The sequence below is a fragment of the Apis florea genome, unplaced genomic scaffold, assembly GCF_048593485.1.
Source record: "Apis florea isolate Af1SG1 unplaced genomic scaffold, ASM4859348v1 contig_2897_pilon, whole genome shotgun sequence".
Taxonomy (NCBI): Eukaryota; Metazoa; Arthropoda; class Insecta; order Hymenoptera; family Apidae; genus Apis; species Apis florea.
Genome location: NW_028256665.1, coordinates 2,507,841 through 2,534,418, shown reverse-complemented (window position 1 = coordinate 2,534,418; position 26,578 = coordinate 2,507,841). Strand labels below are relative to the sequence as shown.

Genomic DNA, 26,578 nt, shown 5'->3' with positions numbered 1-26,578 from the left:
GTACAAGGTAAACGGGTGTATTTATGTGAAGATAATTAATAACCAGGGAGGATTAGGGAATTGAAATTGAGATGGATGGATGGAAAATGGGAAAATGATGAAAAGGAAGAAGAAGAAGGAAGGGAAATGATTAGGTTACGGTGTAAAAAAATTTGTTGGGAGTAGTAAAAGTAAAAGTTTCGTGATCACGAAACACGCGGCCCCAATGACCCGGCGACACGCGGTGCGCACAGGTAACCCGAGACTTTAACGCACGGCAGATGATATCGTCACTGACATCTACGTTACCGAGGCGAAGAAATACCGGTTCGTCTGCGCCGACTCTTATCAACTTCGTCGAGTTGATTCTTACGAAAGGGACGACAGACACGCATCACCGCACGAATCGACCGACCTCGTCACTTTTCGTCGCCAGCTTACTCTTTTCTAATTTTTACTTATATATATATATATATAAAATAATCGACGAGGGATACGATTTTTATTTTTACTTTCACACCGCGCGAAGGCGTAGGATTTTAAAAAAAGAGAAATCAATATCGAAGTTTAAAAACTTAACGAGAAAAGGAAGAAGAGAATGCGATTAAAAAGGTGGTGTATTTGGTATATAGGTGGAATACGGTAATAAAGACGTATGGGGAATTTTGGAGGAAGGTGCAAATCAAAAGAAGACAGGAGCGCGTAATATAATGGTTGATGCGGGATCGCGGTGAGACGGAAACACGATGTTCGTAATAAAAGAATAAACTCGTTGGTATATGGGATCGTAAAGTCGGGAGCGCGGTTTACGCGCGTGGGGTTGCGAAAGGTACCGTGTGTGGGGGAGGTGAAACTGTACAATATGCGATATCGTTCCGCTTTTTTCCCTCGCGCTTATCTTCTCCTCTTCCCGTTTCACTCCACCGTCTCGTTTCGTTTCGTCGATGAAACGATAAATTAATCATCATATGTATCATCAACACATGGTTGGTGTTATTCGATCGATCGTTGGAACGCATCGCGTTAAATTTCATTAAACTTTCAATCAACGTCAAGGGAATATTGATTAAAAATTGATCTCCCTCTCTCTCCATTTTCTCTTTCATTTTTTCTGAAATTTTTGTCCGATCAAAGGGTAGCTAAAAATGGTTGAAGGGATAAGAAGAGCCGAGGCATCACGGTTCGTTAAATTTTCCATTGCACTCGGAGACGAGGCTGCATTTCACTTTACATTGCTGCCGAGTCTCCGGGCAGCAATGTCGCCCCAAGGTAAACATAGGTTGAAATGCTCCCTCAGGGACAAACCAAGTGGGCAAAATATGCGCGTGACAAAGGATAGAAAGCGAGTAAATAGAATTGAAATTCTTATTGGCGGTGGCCCGCTACGTTCTTCGACAATCGATAACATTCGACTCGACGCGATCAACTCGATCCTTCTCTCGACGTTCTACTCGACACGTACAACATTTCCCAACGTAATCCTCCCCTTCGAAACAAACGAGAGCGAAGATCCGTGTTTCGGCCACGGATCGTACAACCGGATTCTCAGGTACTGTGACAACGTAATACCCTCACTCACCCATTTTCGCGACATGTGTGCGCGCACGAGCTCGAGCACTACAAATATTGAACTTGTCGGCGCGTTGTTCGACGAACGACTCCTTCAGAGAGGAACGATCGAAAGTTAATCCTTTTTACCTTTACGGCGTGATAGAATATCGTCAGGGAAACCGGCGACTTCGAGCAAATAATCGTCTTCTCTTTTTTTTTTTTTTCCAAACGTTACGATTTTCAAAAGCGAGCGGATAACGCGCTTAAAATTTGACTCGTGAATGAAAACACGCGGGTAATTAATGGTATAGTGATCGTTATTACTATTATTATTATTATTATTATTATTATTATAAGAGAAAATTGAACTCGAGGGTCGAGATTGAACGAGAGACGAGACGGAGTCATTAACGTTCTACGGCTGCCGGATAATGAACTTGGCGGCCATTCTTGGGACCGAGATTTACCCCTTTTCCCTCCGACAACGAGTGCGCAACGTCGTCCAAAGTCAGGTATTAAAGGCGAATGAATTAACACCATCGTGGCGCAAATCTATCTAATTTAGGCCCGAGTCTTTGATTAACTCGCGTACAAGGTTACGTTTACGAGTGTACAAGTCGTTACGTTAAGTAATATACATTAAACCACTTCCTCGGGGCGTGACCCTCCCCCCCTCCCCCCCTCCCCCCCAACGATGTATGGCCACGGTTTTAAATATTAATAATTATAGACGACCCGACGGTCGATTTTAATTACCGGTGGCCATTAATTATCCAAGCTTCGAACATCCCTCGCGAAATAAAATAAAATTGCGCCATGTAATACGCGAAATTTTACTCGAAACAATATGTAATTTAATGATACTGTTCGGTCGATATGCTTTATCTTTATCTCTCTACTCGATAATTAACAACCAGCGCGTCTCTTTTTAATTAACACCAATTATTCAAGTAAAAAATAAAAAAAAAAAAAAGAAAAAAATATAAACCGATGATAAATTCTCGTCGACATCCATCGAAACTACGCGTGTGTAATCGACTCTGTCGACAACTGATGTTTTCAATCATCTACTTTCCCCTTTTGGGTGACTGGTGCGCTAAGTCCTCGTCGAAAATTGAGGAAAATGGAGAAAAATGGTGGCCCGTTTCTGGTTTCACGAACCAGAGCTGGTTTCGCGTCTCCCTTTTTTTTTTCTTTTTCTTTTTCTTTTTCTTTTTTTCGTCCCTTTTGGCGAAAGGAGAGGAGCCCGCTTGACCTGGCCGACCGACAACGTTTCCGAGAACGTGCATGGCACAAGTGTCCATCAGTGGCTCGAAAACTTTGCACGGGGAAAGAAAGTGGCGAAGGCCCCGTTGTCTTTGCGGCTACCGCTTCTCGGAAACCATCGTGCGAAATTCAGAAATCGTATTTCATAGAAGACGCATACCTCGTCTCCGGCGTTAAATTTTTATCCTCGACCGTAACCTTTGTCACGCACGAGATGTCGTTCGCTTCTTCTCTCCTTTCTCTTTTTTCCCTCTCACCTTCCTCCTCTTCCCCGAATTTCACCAAGAACACGCTTTTCTCTTCTCCACTATTTTTTGATATATCTTCGTAAAAACATGCGTAATCTGTTTCTCATTTCTCTCTTATTATCGTAATTCGAATTTTCAACAGTCTCGAGTCCAGTGTAAAACTTAAAATTGTCACGGATTTGGACGATTTTAGCCGGTAACAAAAAATTGAGGAGGGCGAGAGCGGAAGCTTGGCGGAACGAAGACCGCCTCCTCGTAGGAGAGATCGAGGAGGACGAGAGAAGGATGAACCGGACGAGTAATTTGTCACGAGCAATTTGCATATGTGCCAACAAACCCGTGCCAACAACCAAAGAAACGATCCGTTCACGGGGGTAATGGCTGTTCCCCGATCGGGGCAAACACATTGGCGTATCGTGGCCGAGAACGCATGACCTCTGAACACCGCTAAATCAACACCACCGATCTGACTCTCGCGGAACCAAGCCGGGCAATTATTTGCACCGAGATTTATGAGTTTGTACGGAACGGACAGCTTCTCTTCTCTTCCCTTCCCTTCCCTCCTCGCCATCCTTCGTGAACCGTCTATCCGTTCCCTCGATTCTACGTATACACACCTTTCTCCTCCGCTTCATTTATCTCGAACGCACTTGTTCACCCAGGCCCAGGAATCACTTTTCGCATCGTAATTACACGTGGCCGGCCAATCTCTCAATAATTCAATCGCGAGAGGATGATTGCGCGCGAAAGCGCGAGCTCCATCTTTTCGACTCGACATTTTTCTTCCTCTCTTTCTCCTTCTCCCCCCCCCTCCCCCTCCCTCCGCGTGGTTAGCCTGTTGGATAATTGGTGGACTTGGATTTCCGCGAAACGCGATAGTTTGATGAATCGGTCTCTTCGCGATAATTATTTTTTTTCGAACGAATCAGTTTTTTTTAACCGTTTGGCGAAAAAAGGAAACGATCAAGGAACGAGGTTAATTCTGGGTGATGGTTCAAATTGGTTGGAGTTAATTCATCGTTCGAGATGAATCGATAATAATAATTGATTCGCACGAAAAGCGGATTGTAACAGCTGTAACGAATAAATATTATTTAAATATTATTTTAATAACCGATTACTCAAAGTAACTTCGCTCCAAATTTTTATTAACCCTGCTCCGTGTAATAAAAAATTGTCGACATCAATTGTTATCGATCGCACGCGATAAAAATTGATAAAAATCGAAGCTCGATTCATTCAGGTCGAGGGCAAGTTGTCTCGCCTCGTGAGAATCTCGAACGACGACAGAAGAGAAGGAAAGGAAGGAGTACGAGGTCGAGTTACGAGGAAGGAAAGAAGGAAGAGTTTTTCTTTTTATCGCGCGTTTACGTCGGCATATGCCCCGGGGTGGCAAACGATGCTTCTAAGGGACCAAGGATCAACCCCTCGCCCATCGACTTACTTGCAGTGTAAACAAATTAAGGAATCGTCCACGGATCCGGTTTACGACCACCTTTCTCTACAATACACGCGGTGAATCTTTTATGACTGTGGCTACAAGAAAGGAGAAGGTAAATGCTTTCCGCCATTATGACCGCACTTGTACTTTTCTTTCTGAAGAAAGAAAGAAAAAAGACGAAATTTAGAGGATGTCCCGTTTAAAATATAAATAAAAGTACTATGGAAACTATGGAAATCACTTTGGAAAGTCTCTTCGAAAACTAGACAACTCTCCCCGCGCCAAACTTTGCCAATTTTGAGAAAGAATTTTATTAATTTCCCAACCCCCCTTGTTATATCCTATTCCGTTTCATATTTTTCCCTCAAAGTTTTATCCTTCTTCCTTCCTTCCACTTTTATTAGATTCCGAGCGTAACGTGTACGTATACGCGTTTCCACCATTTTACAGTTCATCAAATTTCCAACGAAACTAAAAAAAAACCTTCGATCCTTAAAACCTTAAGATCTTCCTTCCATCTTCGAACCTCTGCGATTAATTTCCATTCCACATCTTCGATCCACCATCGATTTTCGTAACGACGACCTCTTCGAAAGTCTTCGAAAGTTCTCTCCGAGAAAACTTGGAAAAAAGAACGCCCGACGAAGAAACGATCTGGATCGATGGTGGAAAATTAGGGCGTTCGAGTAATTATTAGGCGATGGTTGGAGATGGGATTCGAGAGGGGCGATTGGTCGCCGTGGCGGAAGGTACGAGGCCTTGGAGGGCAGAGTTTTAGGAGGGCGAGGGCCCCTTATTGCTCCCCGAGTGGCCGCAAAACGAACTTTGATCAAATTCTACTGCGCCCGCATAAAACTGACCACCGGTTCGCCGCCCGGTTCCCGGGTGTTATGGACCCGATAAATGATTCATCCATACGTTAGATACGATATACCGGTACGTGTTCCACCCGGCGATTCCACCTTTGGACGCCTCGATCGTCATCGCCCAGACCTTTTACGACGTAAGTCCGCGCTTTCGATAATCCGGTAAAATCCATCGATGGCGGCTCGTGCAGCGAGGATCATGGCCCGATCGATGCACGCGTCACGCATTCAACCTCGTTCCAGCCTTGTTTACGATTATTTCTTTCGCGCGGTATTTTTTTTTTTTTTTTCCGATGAATCGTTTCAGCGATGGATCTGCTGTTCGATCGCGCGAGATGTTTAATCGTCGTTTACGATTATTTCTTCGCGCCTCGTTTCAACGATGGTTTTGAATAAACGTAAGAATCTCCATTAATATTGTTATAAAGATCACTGAAATTTTATCTTTAATTTTATGATTGAACGTTGCTAGCAGTGTTACTATTCCATAGTTGGTATCAGTTGTTTTGTAGACAGACACGTGCATTCACCAAAATGTATCCATTCATCTAAATCCGTATATTTTTATTTTCTTGTTCACCACTGCATAACCAGCCAACAAATATTTGAACCCAAATTAATCTCCGTTCGTAAGGACGAGCGATGGAAAACAAGACATCGAAATAATGGAATAAAATTGAAATAAAATTTATCGTTGTGAAAAAAATTAGAGTAGCACGATCCCCCCGTAACGAAGACTTATCTACGTTCCACGAAGAGAGAATATTCTTCAAATTTCGGTCCCATTCCACGCGTGCAACCTTTTTGGAGGGGGGGACGAAGCGACTGGCCGCCATTATATACAGATATTATTGTTATTGCAGCGCGTAAGTGCTCGCTGGCTGGGGTGTGCGCTCCTCGAGGGGGTGGACGCGCGTTTTTGGGGCCAGGGTGGATCGGGGGTGGGCGTCATTATGCAAAGGAGATGGTCAGCTCGGTGATCCCGGGATCCTGGGACGGGCAGAGGTGGTCGCATTCGGGACATGTTGCGGAAGAATTGTTTCTGCCAAAGAGATTGCGTCCGCCAAAGTCTGACGGATGTTCCGCTATATTGAAAGAAATATCTCAACTATCTCTGGCTGCCCGTAACGGCTTTCCCTTCCTCCTCGAGGATGCCTCTTTCCGTTTATCCCGCTCGAGATATAGCGCGAGACGAGATTCTTCAAGACCGAGTTTTTCTTTTCGTTGTTATTATTATATAAATATTTTCTTGGGAGTCCTCAAAATTGGATTTGGGAGTCGAATAGAAATCAAATCTTGCTCCACGAATTTGCAAATTCGTTTCGCGAATGAATGCAACGACGATCTTTTTTTCGTAGAATCTAAACGACTCTTTATCCTTTCCGACTTTCGAATACCCTTGGAAAATTGGAAAATTGAAAGTATCAATTTTTATTTTCTTCCTTGCCCCCCACCATTCGCCAAGATAAACGAGCGAGATCATCGAACGAAGAAAGGATAAATAAAATGGAAATGCGAAGTTACGGCACGTCGACGTGTTCGAAAATTAAAGAGTTCGCCCGCTTTTCTTTCGCTAATTTAAATGTCAAAGGCAAATTGTTTGATTATTTGCCATGCAAATGGAATTGTTTAAGACGGGTTGGTTGGTTGGTACCTGGTTGGTGGGGGGGCCAGGGAAGGATAATTCGGTCGCGTTAATTGGATCAAGGAGCCGGATCGAGGAGCGATCCTCCTTCAGGCGAACAGGGGGAGGCTCTCGACCCTAGTTTAATTATGCTCCTCGAGTTTCGAGCATGTCGCAATAATAGCGATACAATCCGCGATACCCCGCTCCGATTATTATCCGCTCGGTTTCGGCCGATCCAGCAACGTCGATGAGAAATCCTTTTCACCGATTAACGTTATTATTAACGTTAATTTTGTTAATCATTGATCGTTTATCGATATGAAATACGTTATTTAAAATAATTAAAATATATGTGTATTTATAATAATAGTTTCAATTTATTTATCACAATTTATCAATTTTATCCTTCCTTTTAAAGAATTCTCGGTTTCGTGATTGATACCTCCACCCGTTCCTCTATATTTATAATAATGCTAATCATTACCTGGAATAGCCGAGCGAATAACGAAGGAGTTGGACGAGTTTTTCCAAAAAAGGAGCGGAACGACATCAACGATCGTAGTAGCGTCGTATCAACGAAATTGGAACGTTGTTGTTCAACGTTGTTGTTGTATGTCGTCTCGTTGCGTCCCGATTTGCATAATTATCGTGCGTGGTCTGCTGAAACTGTAGAGTTTGAGAGAGAGAGAGAGAAAAAAGAAGATCATCCCCGATTTTTTCACCCTTTTCCCCAACCATTTTTATCCCCTCTCGTTCGTTAAGTTCGTTTCGACCCGATATGCTCGTCCTTTTCCCAGGGCGAAGAAAAAGAGTGGCGGGAGGAAAGATTGTACGCGGCGAGTATAAAACGTTGGCGGGCGTCGCGATGAATTCCAAGGATAGCGGAGGGAAAACGGTCCATGAATATTCATTCAGAGCGCAATCTTTGTAATTAACAATCGATTTGAAGAAAGGAAAAGATCGTGTATACCTTCGTTTCGATCGTTAGACACGTGTATGTTTTAACGTAAAGTTTAGAATTCTCATCTTCTAAGAAGAAGAAGAAGAAGAAGAAGAAGAAAAAGATGACGTCAAGTTTTAATCGTAATTTATCGAAGGGCAATTAATCAGAGAGGTTTTGTTAACTCTTGCAAACTTTCTCTCCTGCGATATGATTAATCGCTTCTTACTATTCACGCTATGCAGGTCCAACTCGATGAATGCTGATAGATAAGCGACAAATGTAAACTTTGCATTTATTAACAAGATCTGTTCGGCCCGTTCGTTAAAACGTGAGATACGGTGCGAATATCTTAGAAACGGTGTTTGAAATTTACATATCTTTTCGCGGATCATTATTCATCGTCACGCGGTATTAATGTTAACGTTACAAACAACGTTACGAGAGAGAGAGAGAGAGAGAGAGATTCTTCTACGTTTCGTTCAACACGCGATATTATCTTTAAACGACATTTGTCTAAACAACATCGCTTTTTCACGGTTCGGATTAATTTAGAAATTAGTCATCCTCTCTTCAACATCCGTTAATTTTCTTATTTCTATTCTTATTTTTTTTCCCCCAAAATACTTTTCTCGCTCTCGAGGAGAATTTCGAATCGTCGAATACTCGAAATGAAAAGACGACGACGACGACGACGACGACGACTTATCTCCACTTATTTCTTCTTTATTTTTTTTTTTTTCTTTTTTTCTTCCACGAGACCGTTGGATCGTTCGAAACGGGACGAGATCGTGAAGCGAAGGAGAGGAATCGCGAAGAGGAAGGGCGGCGGAGGATATCACCCTTTCGACCGCTTTCCACTACTACTACTATTACTGCTGCTGCTACCTATTTCTCTCGCTCGAGAGAGCGCTCCGCGCAATCTGCCGCCCCGCATTTGCATACATAAGCTATTAACCAGCTCTTTTCATTTCCTCCCGTTTATGACAGTTTAGTTAGAATAATGTTTTACACGATTGCGCCGCGCCCCGCCTAATGACATTTTCTCCATCTGATTAATGCCGCTCAACCGTTATCCTATCCTCCCGTCCCAAGATTTCGAAAAACGATCGAAACCAGTCGACTCTTCCGACTCTTTAAATAAATCGATACGAAAATTCCATCGTACGTGTTTCGTTTAAAAAAAAAAATTTAGAAATTCTCGTATTTCTAAGAGAAAGCGAGTAGAAGTAACTTCTTTTCCAGAGAGTAGAGTTTTTTTTTTTTTTTTTTTTTTTTGAAAGATATATTAAATAATTCGTCGAAGAATAGGGCCGGCAATATGTCGTCCTCCTCTGATGCGCGAGAGACTGACTGCTCGTTTTTATTGTCCTCTTTATGGACCGTTTCGAAGGCGCGTGTCATTATTTACGACGTTGCCTCTATTTTAAAATGATACCGCGGCTTAAGACGCGAAATTTATAACCACGCGGACGCGCCATATGCGTTCCTTTGTGAGCCGAGAGAGAGAGAGAGAGAGAGCAATGTTTCGAGATATCCGTAACGAATACACGGCACTTGTAATTCATGAGTCCCTGTAACATTATGTGCTAAATATCTGTTGGCCGCGGTACTCCACTTCCGACAAACATATATAGGATTGCGCAACACGAAATGATGCGATGTAAAAATCGATATCGAAAGGTATGTACGAACTCGGTCAAGTGAGTAAGAGTGAAATGAAAATTTAATTTTGACCCTTCGTTATCCCGTGTATCCTATGTAATACTTGGAATTATTTTATCTCATTTTCTATTCCTCGTGGAGTTGTTATGCGGGGAAATATGCGATGGAATTTTTCGAAAAATAAAAGAGAAGGGAGATAACAAGTATGCAGATTTCACCCTGGAACCGATACAATATTTACAGAAGTTTCAATGTTTCAGGAGCGCACTGGCCTACTGTATTATTTATGCTCCATTGCTTATGAATAACTGCTTCTATCCGAAACGCATACGTATCCCGACCTAAAGTGGAATTTATATCGCGGCCGTTTCTCCTTTTCCGCCAACCTTCACGATTATTTGTATTCTTTCTCTGGAATCGGGAAAAATGTGGGAAATTTCCCTCTCTGTGTGTGAATAATATTAAATCGTTCGTTCGTTTCCAAACGTTCCCAATATTCTCTCTCCTTTTGTCGATCGATCGTTAAAAATCGACCTAAAACGCTGAACACCAGCAATCGTTACGTTCATTTACGCTCAAAAGCGTATTAAAATTAAAAAAACTTTGAACCGCTGTACCTCGGATAATAACGATTTTCGAGCAACGAATCAACGACGATTGGAACTTTCCCCTTTAAAACGCACTTTGATCCATTTCGATGCAACTTTCGGTTCCCGAGATATCGTCGTTTAAAGAAAACGGTAATTTTTAATCCCCATATAAACCGAATTAAAATTACGACAACTTTGAACCGCTGTAATTCCGAACACATCGAGTTCCGGTCAACGAGCGAGCGATCGTTAGAAGCGCAAAATCTTCCCCTTTGATACGTTTTTCGATTTATCTCGATACGACTTCCGGTTCCCGAGATATCGTCGCGCGAAGAGAAGGGTAATTTTTTAATCGTTTACTCTCTCTCGCACGCCTCGTCTCGCCGACCTATCCCAAAATAGCTCGAGACAAAATTCCTGGAAAAACGTAGTACGCGACATTTCCAGGAAGAAAATATGTAGGTCGCGCGCCCATTCATAATCCCCGGCGCTAACCGCTACGGAAACTTTCAGCTCTTGCATCTCGGCTACGAATCGAGATATCGATCGGGACGAACTGACTTCAATCTACGATTATCTTCGTTTCTTTTTTTTTTTTTTTTTTTTAATATCAATTGAACGTATTCCACACATTTCGACTCGCGAAATGAAAAATAAAATTTGCCGCTCGATCAACTCTTTCCACGTTTATCGCACGTTACTTTAATCTTTGGGCAAGGATCGACATCTCGATATTCCTCTTGAGAGATCGATTCACGGGTTCACGGCCGCGCCCCTCGAAGGAAATAAAAAGGAAAGAAGGAGTGGGTATCAGGGCTGCGAAATGAGATCGTATCTAACGCACCGTTGTGCGTTTCTCGTTCGGCATTTGAAGCGTTTCGTTTAATTAGCGGCCGTGCGTTTTCTCGCAGCTCGTTAAACGGGCGAGAATGTATGCCTGCTGCTTTCCGGGGGAGGAAGGAAGGGGGACGGGTTGGGAAAAAAATTTCAGGCCATTTCACAGTAATTAAAAATGTTGTAATAAAGGCAGGGAGGTTCTTTTAATTCGTAACGGCTTATATTTATAGCGTCTTGCGACTAATAATACGCCCTCCCTCGTCGCGGCGCACAACAGGTTAGCCAAGGGGGATGGCCACGCCTCGAGATTCTATAGTTACGCGCTTAATTACCCATCCTGATATACGACGCCGATCGAGAGCGTTTATTAATTGCTTATCCCCGCTTATTATTCTTATTCTGCCGCGATATCACGCCTCCCCCCCCCTCCTAATGAAATCTTGCCGCGGCGGGATTTCATGTCCGCAATCATCATCTCATCTTCTTCTTCTTCTTCTCGCGTCCCGTGAACGAAAATTCCATTTCCGTACGTTGGATGGACGTAGAGGACGATTGTCCTCCAACCAATTAATTTTATTTAATTTTGCTTAATTTTGAGTTTCGGTCGAAAATTCGACGAATGGCAATATTCGAAGCGGATAATAATAAAGGGAACGGAGGAAGAGGAGGAGGAGGAGGAGGAAGGAGAAAAGGCTGGCGCACGAGGGGAGGAAAATTATAAGGCGAAAAATTTTTTCCACGGACAAAGTGCTTTTCAACGACGCGGAATTGGTGGTGGAAAGGAAGCAGCAGCGTTAGCCGTTCGCATCGTTTGCATATCCTTTTGAAGCGGGCCTCCACGGAGGAGGAAGGTGTAATCCGTTTCAGTCGCTCAGTTTATTCTGCATTGTGTTGATACACATACAATGGGACGGCCGCCATAAGATACGGTGTGTGCATGTAGACCAGACGCGCGACCTATTCAAAAGGTGAGTATGCAATTGAAGAAAAATGCATGTCCTCTCCCGGCCGGCCCGTTCAAAAGCTCGGGAAAGCATTTCCATACATTTACAATTCTATTATGCATTTCTTTATGACGGCGTCGTTATAATAAGCGCGGCCTGAACCAAGAGGCTTATTAGCAGTTATCGGTCAACGTTCTTCTAACAATGCTTCTTTTTCTTCTTCTTCTTCTTTTTCTTTGAAAATTTTCACCATTCACGAGATGCTTCGTAGATTTTGTAAAATAAAATTTAGGATTTTTTTTGTCAAATCATTATGTCATTCGATACTCAAATGTTTTAAAAATGCGCAACCTTCTTTCGTTTCTAATTCTTCTTTAAATTAGGTAGATTTTGCACAATAAAAAAAAAAGAAAAAGGAAGAAAATATCATTCTCTTCGATCGTTTGCTTTCTTTAAATAGAATTCTTCTCTAAAATATGCGAGTGTTCTTGCATTCCTCTTCCGCTTCTTCCTCTTCTTTTTCTTTTCCAACGTTTCCCATTGATGAACACGGTTACATACGGTTCGTTAAGATACGTAGATTTTGCATGATAAAACTTAAAACTCTATTCAATCATTTTTATCGTTATTCAATTTGCCTCTTCCACACGTTTTTCAATCGTAGAACGTTCTTTGAAATATGCGAGTGTCAGTTTCTCCTTCTTTTCCCTCGATCGATAAATTCCATTCGGCCATCGATATATATATATATACATATTTAAATTTAGAGAAGAGAATATGTAATAATAATAATAATAATCCATTTTACGGTGATATTTTCGAAATTCCAATTCCTCTTCTTGCCTGCCCTCCAATCTAATTTCACCAACAAACTTAACCGCCCATCCCGTACGATCGTACGTCAACAATTTCCTTCGAATCACCCTTACCCGACTTCATTATCATGCAAACTGGTAGCCGAGCAATGAACAAAATAAAGGAAGGGACAAAGGAGAGGGGGGAAAAGAAAGAAAAGAAAGAGAAAAAAAAAAATTCCACGAGGCATCAAAACGTTCAATTTCGAGCTGGTCGATTCGCTGGTTTCCCGAGCAGAAGGTAGAGGCATCTAGCTCTACAGGTTTTCGATGTTTAATCGTCTGTCAAATTCACGGTAGCCGAATTCCCTTCAGAGGGGATGGAACAACGCAAAAAAGGGAAAAAGAAAGAAAGAAAGAAAGAAGGAAAGAAACGACTTGTATCGACAGTGACGTTGGAGAAATCTTCTTTTCTTCATTTTTCTACTTCTTCCACACTTTTCACTCCTTTATTTTTCATCCTTCTCTATCTTTTCCATCCTCCATTTCCCCCAGCAAGCATGCATGCATTGTCGAGCGACGACGCGAGGGAGAAAAGAAGAAGGAGCGTGTCGTTCCACCTATTAATTTGCTCAACACGATAAAAAGCTAATCGGCTAGCTTGGCTAGTAGCTACCGTTACAGATACGTTAAAACGTAAATATACACGTTTCTTCCTTCCCTGTATTCCCCTTCTTATCCCAACCACGACGAGCGTGCTATCTGCAATCGAAACTACGCGTGATTATACAGCGTTAAGGAAATTAAACATAATGTATCACCGATCAATTTGATTCCGTTGACGCGCAATTATGCCGATTGGTCCGAACGCGTTACCAACGGGATTCCGTTTCTTCGATTTGGCGGTCGAGAAAGCCATTAATCGGTTTTCCGTGAACAACTTATACGCTCTTTTTGGTTTCCACTGCAATTATAGCACTGTCACCGCTATGATGTATAATAATGGTTCTAGTCCTAGCTTCACTTCGTTCTGCCTGGCTTCTTCCTGCCCTTGCTCAAGAACGTATCGAGGAAAATTTGATATCGATTGAGATCGGCTCGGTAAGATCGGTAATTGCCACGTTCCAATCTAATATTCCATAATATGCATCAGCTGCTACACGTGCAACGCATAATTCATTCCACGCAAACAAATTATTCGAACGATCCAACTCTCAGAGATTCAATTTCTTCGTCCGATACGATTATCCCCGAATTCTACTGGAAAAACTTTCGAAAAGAAGGAATAGGAAGAACATTCGTACAACACGGTGCATTATTCACACGGAGGAAGCATCAATAATAGAAGCAAAATACAAGGCTACTCGTTTATTCCATAAATCTGACGATAAATAACGGTGGTGTTTGGGGTGGTGTCGGATAGCTCGTGGCCGCTTATCGTATCCGCCACAAATGCGGCGGAACGCATTTAAAATGTATTGAACTGTCACGGGGCACCGGTTTCCCGGATTTTAACATTTTTCATCGGCCGGGCGGGGGGCGGATTACTGAGTTATCGTTGTTCTAAGTGCGTCGGTCAACCGAATTGGGCTCCCGTCCAACCCCGGGCCTAATCCCGGCCATAACGCTTTTTCCAACCACCCTTGCTAAGTGCGAGGAGAGAAAGCCTCGACGAAAGCCCTTAGCGTCCTCGCCCCTTCCACTCCAAACCTGCATCGCGATTTGGCCAAACCAAAACCGGCAATCGATCGATTTTTCAAACGAATCGAGAGAATAATTGTTGTTCGATTCTTATTGAGCTCGAGAGAGAGAGAGAGAGAGAGAGAGAGAGGAAAGTTTTACTCTGGAACGTAGCCTAATTTTACGATGATCGTAGGAGAAAAGGGGAGGAAGAACGATAAGAATCGCGGAGGATATCGCGCAGTTCGATTTCGGAATACGGTTATACGTTGCAGTGAAGCGGACAGATATGGAGCTTTGAATTTCTACCTCATTTTCATACATACGCGTTCCCATCCGCGTTTATAGCAGATTCTTCGCGTATATACCTGTTACACGCCGATTATGCTCGTAATATAGAAAAGTAAAACTGAACGAGGACAGAGATTGCGCAAAGTTTTTTCCCAAAGTTCGTTTTACATTGCTGATCGCTCGCTTATTTAACCTGCTTTATCAATTACATTCAATTTCGGTTGTAAATCGATGAAAAATTCTGAAAACGCTCTCCACTTGTGCATCGAACGTTTCGACAAATCGAACGAGATAACCGAATCATGGATACCGAACGGTTCGATTAATTCCGGGGGGAGGGGGGGGGGGGGCCAAATGGGAGGAGGAGCGAAAGCGCACAGGTCGATCCTAATCTGCATGGGCAGATTGCTCTGAGAATTGACACGATTTCGCCTCGCCCTTACTTGCCAAGTCGCCACACTCGAGCGTCTCATCTTAAATCAAACCGTCTCCCAATCTCCTTAGACTCGATCTCTCGCGGTGTTTTGCCACAGGACGAGGAGAACTCGATGCATACATTAAGGCGGCTTTAATTGAGAAGAGTTCCCCCGGACGAGCGGGGAGTAAATTTGCCGTGTTGGCAATAAAAGGAGAACGTTGAGTCTCCAGAGGGGGAGGGATTACGCTTAACGTGTCAACTTCTCGCAATTTTAACATCTCCAAGTTAGACTTTGATTAGTTTGGCGAATAATTCGAATTTATTCCTTCTTTTTTTTTTTTTTTTTTTTTTTCCTTTTTTCGTGGAACGGAAATCACATGTTTCTCTTTCAACGTCTGATAATAAAAATCGAATTGTTACAGTCTATACTCGGTATACTCCTCTTCAATTAATCTTGTATATTTTAAGCAATGCAATGGGCGAGTAGTAATCCGTGCAGATGTAAATTCCTGTATGTATTGTTTGGTTAATTTCAATCGAAAATCAATTTATTCAAATTCTCCACGCTTCGTTCGCTCGGCCACGCGTAGGAAACGAATATAGGAAGCACAATCGCGTTGAATACTTCTTCTTGAAAAGAGTGGAGGGCTAACAGGGTGTGGAGTTTACGCTGGCGGCGTTGAGTGGATCCTAATAAAAGACCATAGTCGGCTTATCGAATCTCGGGTTTGCGGTGGCGGAGGAGAGCCTGTTCATAGCCTGTAGCCATTTTCAGCCCCTCTGTCAACCTCCGTTCCATTATCCTAGTCTTCCGCCGCGGTATCATTTACCGACACTTCCAACATCTTGAGAACAGACTCGATCTTACGGCGTGCTAACAATCTCCACGACGAACGGAGGTTGGTCTCGATACGAATGAAAAATTTAGGAATTTATTTTCATTGTTCGTTCAATTTTAAATAATCCTCAATTCGTGATGAATCAAATAAAACAAAGCAGGAGCAAGAAGGAAGGGTTTGGATGATGATCGAAACGACGAACGGTTAAAAGCTGAAGGAGGAGGGAGGAGAAAAAAAGGAAAGGAGAAAGAGAGAGAGAAGAGAGAGAGAAAAAGAATAGGAGGGATGGTGGAATGCCTTTATACGGCGCATCTCTATGAGATTCTTTCACGACACGCCGATTTAAAATGCCTTTTAAGACGTTAGATAGGGATTGGTGGAATTGTGCCGGTCTGAATCGAACGTTCGACGCCCGTACCCTCCGATGCTCCATAAGTTGCATTCCTACTTTCTACCTTAATAAGAAAGTCGACGCGCCCGTGTCTATACTTATGCAACGAACCGTGCTCCGTTTCACGACAACGTCGAAAGGAGCAATATTCCATTTTTCCCCTTTCCTCCAATCCAACTCGTTATTATATATATGTATGGAGAAGGAGGACGAGGCACGTTCTATTGTCGCCATCTGTTAAGATTTCTTATTCCTCGGGATTCTCGCAAAATTTTTAAATTTCAATTTCATCTTTGCCAAAAAAAGTCCAAGTCGAATTGTAAAGCGGGAAAATTTAAAAAAAGAAAAGGAAAGAAAAGGAACGAAAAGTGGATCTGAATTGGCAGAATGGAGGAGAGAGGAAAGAGGAAGGGGGTCCAAGCGGTCCTTCGGGAAACAAAAGCGCTCGTTTGGCCGCATTACAATACAACGACAGCGAACGTATCCCCCGCAACTTAAAATCGCGCTGCTTTGCAATTCCTCTCTCTCTCTCTCTTCTCTCTCTCTCTCTCTCCAATCTTCGAATTTTTACATAATCGCGTTTCAAAGCCGGATAATATTTATACGATAATTGAGCCGGCCACGCCGGCGTGCACGATAATGCACGCGCATTATGGAAATGTGCCAACGCGATCCTCTCTCATCGTTTCTTCTTCATCTTCCTTTTCTCCATATTATACACGACAACAATCTTTTCGCGCAACGCCACTTCCTTCCTTCCAACTCTCGATCCCCTTCGAGAAACGCAAACTCTCTCTCGATTTCGAGAAAAAAAAAAAAAAAGATTCACTTCCTCGCCCGAAAATCTCATTTCCATCGATCTCTCCCACTCTCGTTTGCCCAATCGATCGAAGCAACTGATCGAACACGAGTCCCAAGTATCGCAAAGTATCGAAAGGCAGATGGAGATTCGTCGTTTCATTATGATGGAATAGAAACCAAGGGCGAATAATTTGGGCGATAACGGGCGATAATGATCGATCGTGGATGGAGCGGCGCGCACGCTCGCAGTTTAGTGCCATTTACATTGTTAATAGAATCATTATTAGGTTATCGTGGCGATTTATCCGGCTAATTGGGATCCGGAGGGGCGAGGAGGGGGTTGGGGGTCCCGAGAGGAAAAATGCCAGGGCCCCGATGCGCGCCAGCCACGAATATTCCAACGTTATTATATATACCTGCTGCTATACCAGCCCTCGAAATCATAGAGCAGCGAGGAGCGGGCCGCTCTGAGAGAGAGAGGAGGGGGGAGGGAGAGAAAAAAAGAAGTTAATCGTCGAGTAGCGCAATAATTACTTTGGCTCGGCTATTGGCCCTCCCTCTCTGCCTTCGTATCCGCGGCCGATTATTACGTTTTCGAAATGGAAATTTCGCCACACTCTTCCCTTCCTTCCTTTCATTTTTCTTCTCTCCCCTCGTTTTGGAGAATTTTTATGGAATTTTTCCGGGATCGTAAAATTCCTGGAAATTCTATTCTCGAATTCGGAGTTGGAGGAGATTCTCGCCTCGAAGGTGATTTCTTCCGTTAAATTCGGTCGATCCCGTTGAGGATCGGATCGTCCGCCTACCGGCTAATTTGCATGCCGACAAAAAGAAAGAAAAAAAAGACGGTCTACACCTTCAAAAATTCCCAACGTCGTTCACTCCTCATTTTCGAGCCATCCGATTCACGCGGCGGTAGTAGGTCGAAATTTCGTCTGGGATCCCCTTAAATCGCGTCAAATCAATTGCACGTTTCGCACGAGTCGCTGCTCGATCGCCTGCAAACCGCCGTCAATACGAATCAATACGATTCTCGCGTGCGCGCGACGATCAAAAAAAGCTAATTACGAGAATGAAATATTGCGTTTATTACCAAATATATATACCAAAAGCAGAAAGCATCCTTTCGACGAAAGAGCCACCTTTTTATTATATTTCTAATAAAAAGACAAAAAAAAAAAAAAAAAGCAAACGAGAAGCAAGATACGAAAGAGGAAGCAAAAGAAGAAAAGAAATTTAGCAAAAGAGAGAGAAGAAATTCGGCATGCATCCTCTATGACCAAATGCTGGGGGGGGGCATACCTTTCGAAAGCGTAGTGTCTCTCGTCAAATCTGTAACACATAAACAAGCATACGTCACTACATAACAGCGTATTACGTGGGCAAGTATCCAGTGAGAAGGGTAAGAAGGAGGAGTTGGTGATTGGATCGGAAATCGAAAAGCGCGATCCCGGTAGTTTTACGAAACTAGTTTCGATGGGGACGAAGAAAGGCGAAAGGAGAAAGGGAAAAACGAGAGGGGCTCGGGCGGATAAAAAGGGCGGGTGGGAGGGGAACCGCGAATATTATCGGAGAGACGGTAGTTTGGTGCACATAAGTAGTTATACCTATAAGTAGACATAATCATCACCAGGCGTAGGTAGGCAGACGGGCAAGGTTAATTTCCAAACCCCGTATTATGGCCCCCGAATCAACTTTTCCATAGTATAATAAGCAATTTTATGACGTGCACTCGTAATTATATTGAGATTAGATAAGACGGGGGGCCCCCGTTTTAGATTTTGCGGCCCATCCCGTTCACGAGGGCCATTGTCCGAGTGGAAAAATTTGGACCTGTGTACACATGTGTATATATATATATATATATATACATATATATACATATATATATACATACGTAGAAGAAGTTGGTGTTCGCACTCTGGACGATGCGTCGTTGCGGTGTGCTTGTCCTGATTTTGATGATACCTTTGTGGCTGGCCAACATCGGCCACGATTAAATCGCGATCACGTTAATTTTGGTAAATCCCGTGTACCGATGATCATCGAGTCGGCGATCGGTCGAAAAAATAAAGATATTTCGCTAGAAAGCAAGATTTCTAGCGAATCTTTTGCCTCGTTGCGATTATTAAAAATCGAAAGATGATATCCCTCCAATAAATGCGATAAAATTATATAATTCTGCAGTTTCGCGTCTTCTCCAATTTCGCGAGTCATAACACATGGAATTCGAAAAACTCGGGGATCGATTCCTTTCGATCTCTGAAAAATTTGCAAAATCTCGACGTCGTCCACTATCCTGGATATCCTTCGGAAAGAAGCGTATCGCGCTTTTTGCCCGGCGCGAAACTCGAAACTCGGGGGAACAAACAAGTCCCGCGACACGTTGCATTTACAATGCTATTTTTCTCCTAAATGGAACTTCTTCTGATATCGCGATCGAGGCCCTCGTTTTTCCGATCGGGGGATCGAGCGCGGTCCGCGCGGAATGTCGGCCGAACCGATAAAAACCGAATCAAATATCCTACCGTTCGGGCCCCTCGGCCCGGCTAATGAAAATACCCATTGTTAACCGGGTTTTGCGCCACAGAAATTTTCGGCCCCAGTATCCCGTCCTCGCGCGGCATTTCACTGCCGGACGTATTAGGCCGAACACGTAATTACTCCCAGTTTCTTTCCGCTCTCTGTGCTCTACTGCTCTCTCCTATTTTGGACACGTCCGATTCGTTTCTCGATGGATGGACCGAGGTGGAAAAAAACACCGAAAGAAACATCGTGTTTTCGTCGATAAGGAACGACGAGGAAAAATTTCGTTATCGTCTATTAATTTATCCGCCGCCGATCGAAAGTGGTGAACGAATGATGCGTAAACCTAATTTCACCAGGTCGTTGATCCTGGGGAGATGGAAGAGCGCGAGAAGACGAGCGAATGATAAATAGGAGAAATCTTTGGGGCGGAGGGAGGGGAGGAGTGGAACGGTTCTCGACGCGGAAGAGGAACGGTGGCTTCCGTCCGTTGGGAACAACCACGACAATCGCAGTCAATTGTCATTACGGGAAATTAAATCAGTGGCTGCTTCTAACGCCGCGTAAATTGGCCGACGAGCAGGCGAAGCCACGTCTCTTCGGTCGTTTAAAAAAATCATTCGCAACGAGTTTATCAGGGGAAAAAAAGGACGAGTCTTCTTCTCGAATCCGCGTATGCCTTCGAAAAAGAACGGAAGAAGGGACCTCGACCTCGTTCGGGAGGAGAAATAGGCCTGGAAAGAGTCTTCGAATCGAAGGATGGGCGGAAGAGGACGTGGAAACAATTTGAATCGCGGCCGGTTGTTGCATTCATTTGGGGATCGGTTTTGGAACGGTTTCTCCCCGTGATCCTTATTTAAGTTAGCCTCACGTTCGGCCGCAGCACGTGATCCAGCTGCTCGAGAGGAATCCCACGTATCCGTGACGTCACTCCTATCTCGACTCGCAAGCTGCACGAGCCGATACCGGGGGCTCGAGCGCGAGACTTCTGTCTAGTCGGCTGACTTATTAGGAATTCCGCTCGTCCCACGTGCAGAAATTCGGCTGCGCCACGTGCATTCGCCGGACGCACGTTCTTATAATTTGCGAGACGTCGCTCGACTGCTTAAACGCGCGCATCCTTCTCTCTTTCCACGCCCATCCGTCCATTCTCCGTCGAAAGTAGACACGGATGCCCGATTAATCCTTCCACGAGCGTGCATACGTTTCGATATTCCTCCTCTATCTTCTTCCTCGTTTCAAGTCGAAACGGACGAGCGATCCCCTTTTTTCGATCCGCCATGATAACATCGATTTTTCCAGAAAATCGAGCATTCATATCGATGCTGAATCGCGTAAAGAAAAATATACGCCTCGTATTCTTTTCGTTAACTTTTTCAACCTTTTCTCACCCTCCCTAAATCATCGTCGGATAATAAGCACGCAACGAGTGATAATTCAGTGATGATAGATATCGTAGCCGAATATTCCGCACAATCCTCTTTCTTTACATCGGTCGATCAAAGATTATATAAGATTTGTAATGCGTTAGGCACCACGTGGTGCCATTCTCGATCGACTTTTTCTTATTTATCCTTTTCTAAAAAAAAAAAAAAAAAAAAAACTAAATAACTTTCGCTTCGATAACCATACTTTGATAACCGTCGAGCGAGCGAGCAAGTAAGTAAGTAAATAAGTAAGTAAGTAACTCTTCGTGGCTTTTCTCTCGCGAAGAAATCTCTTTCTCTGAGAAGAGGCCCTCGTCTCTCAGAAGAAGGGAAAGAAAAAGATGAGAAAAGAAAGAAAAAGAAAGAGGAGAGAAACGACGAGAATAAGAAAAGAAAACAAAGGCGGAGGAGGGGAGAGAGAGAGAGAGAGAGAGAGAGAGGAAAAAAAAGAAAAGAAAAAAAAAAAAGGAAAGCCAGAGTCCGCGGTACGGTCTTGTAACACGGTGAGGAGAGAAGAATGCTCGGTATAGATCACCGTTCCGGAGCGTAACGCGAGGCCATTGGTTACGGTAGGCGAGAGCGTGTAGAAACGCGCATTGTCGACGTCTCATAAGACCTCTGGGAGGAAATCGCGCGCGACAATAGAAGGAGAGCGAGGGGGCCCCGCGTCGCCGATACAGGCCTCTCTCTCTCTCTCTCTCTCTCTCTGTGGTATTCTCCGTGGCGAGAAGAAGAAAAATCTCGAAGCATCCTCGACTTGGAGAAAAATCCTCTCCTCTCTCGTCATTGTTTCGCCTCCTCTCTTCCTTTCAGCCCGTTATTTATCGGTTGAATATTCAGCCGCACAAAACGTTTGGGGACGGACAATCTCGTGGACGGTTGGTTCACAACGCGGTGTGAAATGGAACGGGCGAGGTTCTTCTCTCGTTTCGCGTGGATATTGTCGGGGGACGAGGTTGGACGTTGGACGAGAGCCACCGTCAACGCGAGTACAATGCCGCAAGAACGGCGGAATGCATTAATATTAATAGTGGCACCGCGAAGGAGCCTCCTGTAACGGTGGCCCGAGTCAGGTGAGCCGCGGCAGAGACGTCCCGATCTCCCCCGCTCACCAAATTCTCTTCGAGTCTCCTCGAGAGCGTTTCGCGAGAAGAAGAGACGATTTCTTGCGTTTCTTTTCTCTTCCCTTCCTTTCGCTCGATTCGATTGTTACAACTGTTTCGATGTAAATGAGAAATTTATTTCCATCCCCTCTAATTGCCGGATACCGACTAGCTTGTTGAACTTGATCGACAATATTTTCGTAATATCGTGCGTAGAAAACTTGGAATACATTTTTTGATTACGTTAAAAAGGAGTTAGTTAAAAAGTTTTTAACCGTTTTAATTATATATACGAAGTAAGTGCTTCATGTACAGTATTTAGATAGGTCGGTAATTCTACCGTTAAAATATATATATATACAAGCGAAATAACTGGATTAGGTTAAGTGGCTAATAAAAATTTCACGAAACAACGTGAATTATTTGTTAGCCTCCTAGCGCAAAGATTAAAATATCCGGAGAGATTGGACACGTACGTTCGCACGTACTAATGGCGGAGCAGGTACGGTTTAACAGTTAAATCGCGGAGGCTCGTGTAACGCGGCGGAACGATGAGTAACCGTGAAGGTGCGATGATAAAGAAAAAGTATAGCTACGTGGGCGTAAACGGGTGGCGACCTCGGAGGCGTAACCAATGCTCCAGGCGACAACCTTGTCGAATGGCAAGTATGCCTCTGCACGGCCTGCCAGCCTGACAATCGAACCCTTTCGCTAAAAATTCTTCGTTCCTGCGAAGAAACAAAAGAGAAGAAAAGAAGAAAAAAAAAAAAAAATCTAAACGTTGGGTCAATTCGATTATCGATAAAAAGGTTTATTGTGTTTATCATTTCGAAATTTGGAATTTTCAAAACATGTTGGTTGATTAATTTTCAAAAATTGAAACGGAAAAAGGGAATTTAAAGTTTAATGGCAAGAGCGTTAAGACAATGATCTACGAGGGAAGAGCAGAGGTCGGAAATTTTGACGAAATCTCTCGAAAGATAACGCAAAAACCGCGCGTCCTCGCTGCTTGCCCGTACAACAATATAGGCTGATGAATTATTGTCAACAACAGAATGGGTTAGGACTTTCCGCAGAAATTTTATATATATATATATTCTATCTGCAAGGCGGCATCTTCATAACGCGAGCAAAGGATTTTGATAGTCTTGTAGGTTCAGTCCTGAAGAACGCGGAGAGATGGAGAACGAGATACAGCGTGGCAGACGCTTTGTTACGCACTGTGGCGCATAGGTATATGAGTCACCGTTGTATTAATTAAACAAACCCCGAGCACGCATAATTCTTCGTTAAAGATTGTTTCTTTATTTTTTTCTTTCTTCTTCTAAGTAAACGCGTGATTTATTCGTCCCTTCAAAAATTAAAATTATCTTTTCCCAAAAGATCGCGAATATGTAGTAAAAACGAAAATGGAATAATGATATATTGGAGAATGATAAAAGATTCGACAATTTTGACAGAGATTGAATTTTGTTCGATTATCCGAGGTTAAATCTTTTAAAGGACAAAAATTGGTGTTTCGAGAGGGTACGTTAACACGAGGGTATGCTAATTTCGCGTGTGGGGTTAGATTAGGCCCCCCTCCTTATGGGGGTAGGTAATCGTGTAATTTGAATTAATGATGATGAAACATGTCCAACATCTCGCGTTGAACGGACTTGATCATAGAAATTTGATCTTGACCACCACGATTGTATGATTCTACGGAAATCGTAGAAGAAGACTGCACAGAAAAGGAATCGAACCGCAAAGGAAGGGACGAACGAAGAGCGGTGTGTGCGTGGCCGAGCCCTGGGAGAAATAACGCAGCTCGTGGACGGCTTAGGAGAAGAGCTGATCCGACTTCGGATCGGGCGTTTCGTTTGGTCGCTTGACCTCGTCGGGTAATAAGAATAAATGTGATTCTATTACGGGTTCAATTGTTACTGCGGCAGATAGGCCGTCCTCGATGCCCCCTTCGACCGAGGAGGGTAGATGATCGCGGCCGATAACACGGGCCGACTTTACCTGCGCCATCGTCGCTTTTCCAAGCTCTCCGTGTCGATATCTCGGATACGGCCTGGACGATTGTTTGTCGAGGTGGGTGTAACGTTTGATCGAATACCGTTATCCCATACATATTTTAGATTTTCCATTTTCTATTCGGATTTTCTTGTTCTTGCAATTTCAACGATCGATTGTTTATATCGTTTGTTGTTGCTTTCTCCGGATAAAATACTTTCAAAATAACGGTATCCAAGGGGATAGTTTTGAAAGTTTTGTTCAGATCGAAATTGAGGCGAGTGAAAGAAAAAAATTAAATTTAATTAAATTATGCGGATAGTAAAGATGTAAAGTTACTCGAGAGGAAAATAAAAAGAAAACAAGCTTGAATCAACTTATTCTCAGCTTGATTATATGCGAATAAACTGTAACTTATTTAACTTATCACCGAACAATAATAATAATAATATAGCAGAATATACTTTTAAATTGTTAAAAAGAATATTAATAACGAACAAAAAAGAGGAGAATGCTACGATAATATGTATTTTCTTATGAATTTCTTTGAATTTCATCCGACACTGTTTCGAACGACGGAGTTATAATTAAAAATAAAAAAAAAAAAAAGAAATAATAATAATAAAAACGATACTTGCCATCGCTAAAAAGTTACACGTTCGAAGCAACATCGGAGAGAGGAAAGACTTGTGGAAGATTACTCAACATGGTTGAACGGTACTCACCGTGCGTTGACAGAGGTAGGATTTCCAACGTCGTCCACGGACGGTTTCCTAGAATGAAACCACGAATGAAATTCGTTATTGTTCGCCTGCAGCTGCATTAGAGCGGGGTGTTTATACGTGCTGTACAGATTTGGCGTTTGCCACATTCTGCTGTACGTTTGCGCGTCCATCGTTCTCTCTTTATATCCCCTTCCTTCGGTCCCAACTCTTAAAAATCACAACCCCATTCCTGTCCCCTTCTACACCCTCGACGCAAGTCCGACAATCTTCGAAACAATCCTCCCTCCAAAAAATTTACTCGATCTGTTCACTTTAAAAAAAAAGAAAAAAAAAAAAGAAAAAAGAAGAATCACCACAATCCTCGACGATCACGATCTGGATAAATTATATAAAATATCGTCCTCTGAATCGAAATCATCCAAGGGGACAAGTGACACGTGGTCGAAGACACTGGAACGTAGTCGTACCGCAACTCTCCCTCCCAGAAGAGGGAGAAAACGTGGAAAAGAGGACGAGGAGAGCGGCGAGTTAACTTTTGACAGGCGCAACACGCACGCGGTCCGAGGGCGTGTGCATAAGTGTCATCGAGTGGAGGCGCGTGTCGGCCTCATGCTCGGCGCCTCGCCACCCCCGTCAAACATCATCCCCCACCAGACGCTGCGCGCGACTTTCGCGCGCCACGCGCGCCTACCCCTCGAGCAGAGGGGCTGTTTAACCCCCGACGGGGTATCCATGCCTCGAGAGCGGCCGTTGTCCCATCGTTAATTGCGTACCACGTAGATTCTCTTTCCAAGATTCGTCTCGATTACGAGAGGGAGAGAAGAAGAAGAAGAAGAAGAAGAAGAAGAAGAAAAATATCGGAGCAAACTTCGGATATTTAACACTTTATCGCTCGTGGTTGCGAAATTTTTATAAATTCGAACAGAAAATTTAATTCAATTTAATTTATTCGACGATACGACGTTCTCGCCTGCTGCGTATATACTAAAGTCGAGGATCGGTCGCGTGTATTTATTGCGCGTTTGTCGACTCGTGTTTACGTCGGCCAATGTCGACGAGCGTGTACGTAGACGAATATAGGTTGAATAATAATTTTTAAATACAATGTAACGCGAAGATTATTATTTAACGCTATTTGTCGTAAATATTGTTCATCGTTTCGTTTTCCACCACGTTTACAAATTAGTTTAGAATTATTTTCGAATCGAGGAATCGAAAACGTGCGCGTTTTAATCTACGTAGAGAAAAAAGATAACGATAAAATTATTAAAATAAATTAATACATTTTGTTGAATCGAATTGGAAATACTTTGTAACTTATTTTGGATTAAATTTTTCTTTCAAAGTAACGTAGCAAGCAAAGAGCTAATCTATGGTTGGAGGGTTAAAACGACCCTTAGTTGGTCACACCCTAACGTGTCTCTAAGGATGCTTTCTCTCTCTCCCTTTCTGGCACTTCTATACTTCAAGGGTCTACTCGAAGAAAAGCGGTATTTCTATTTCCGCCATAGTATGGTACACCGCATGATTTATTAAAATTGAAATAAATTTGTAAATATAAATTTGAAACGCGGAATCGTAGATATTTGAAGAGACGCGAGAGGAGGGGAAGGGGAGAGAGAAATAAG

General features: G+C 43.2%; 1 protein-coding gene across 1 annotated transcript in view; it reads right to left on the bottom strand.

Annotated features, from left to right (window-relative positions):
* Positions 1–26,578, bottom strand: part of LOC100864608 (protein trachealess) — a 114,420-nt gene that overhangs the window by 51,048 nt on the left and 36,794 nt on the right. The window contains exons 3-4 of the mRNA XM_086907551.1: positions 24,951–24,998; positions 18,471–18,500 (exon numbers count right to left, since the gene is read on the bottom strand). Of these exons, the coding sequence (XP_086763677.1) occupies positions 18,471–18,500; positions 24,951–24,998 (78 nt within the window). The remainder of the gene's footprint in view (positions 1–18,470; positions 18,501–24,950; positions 24,999–26,578) is intronic.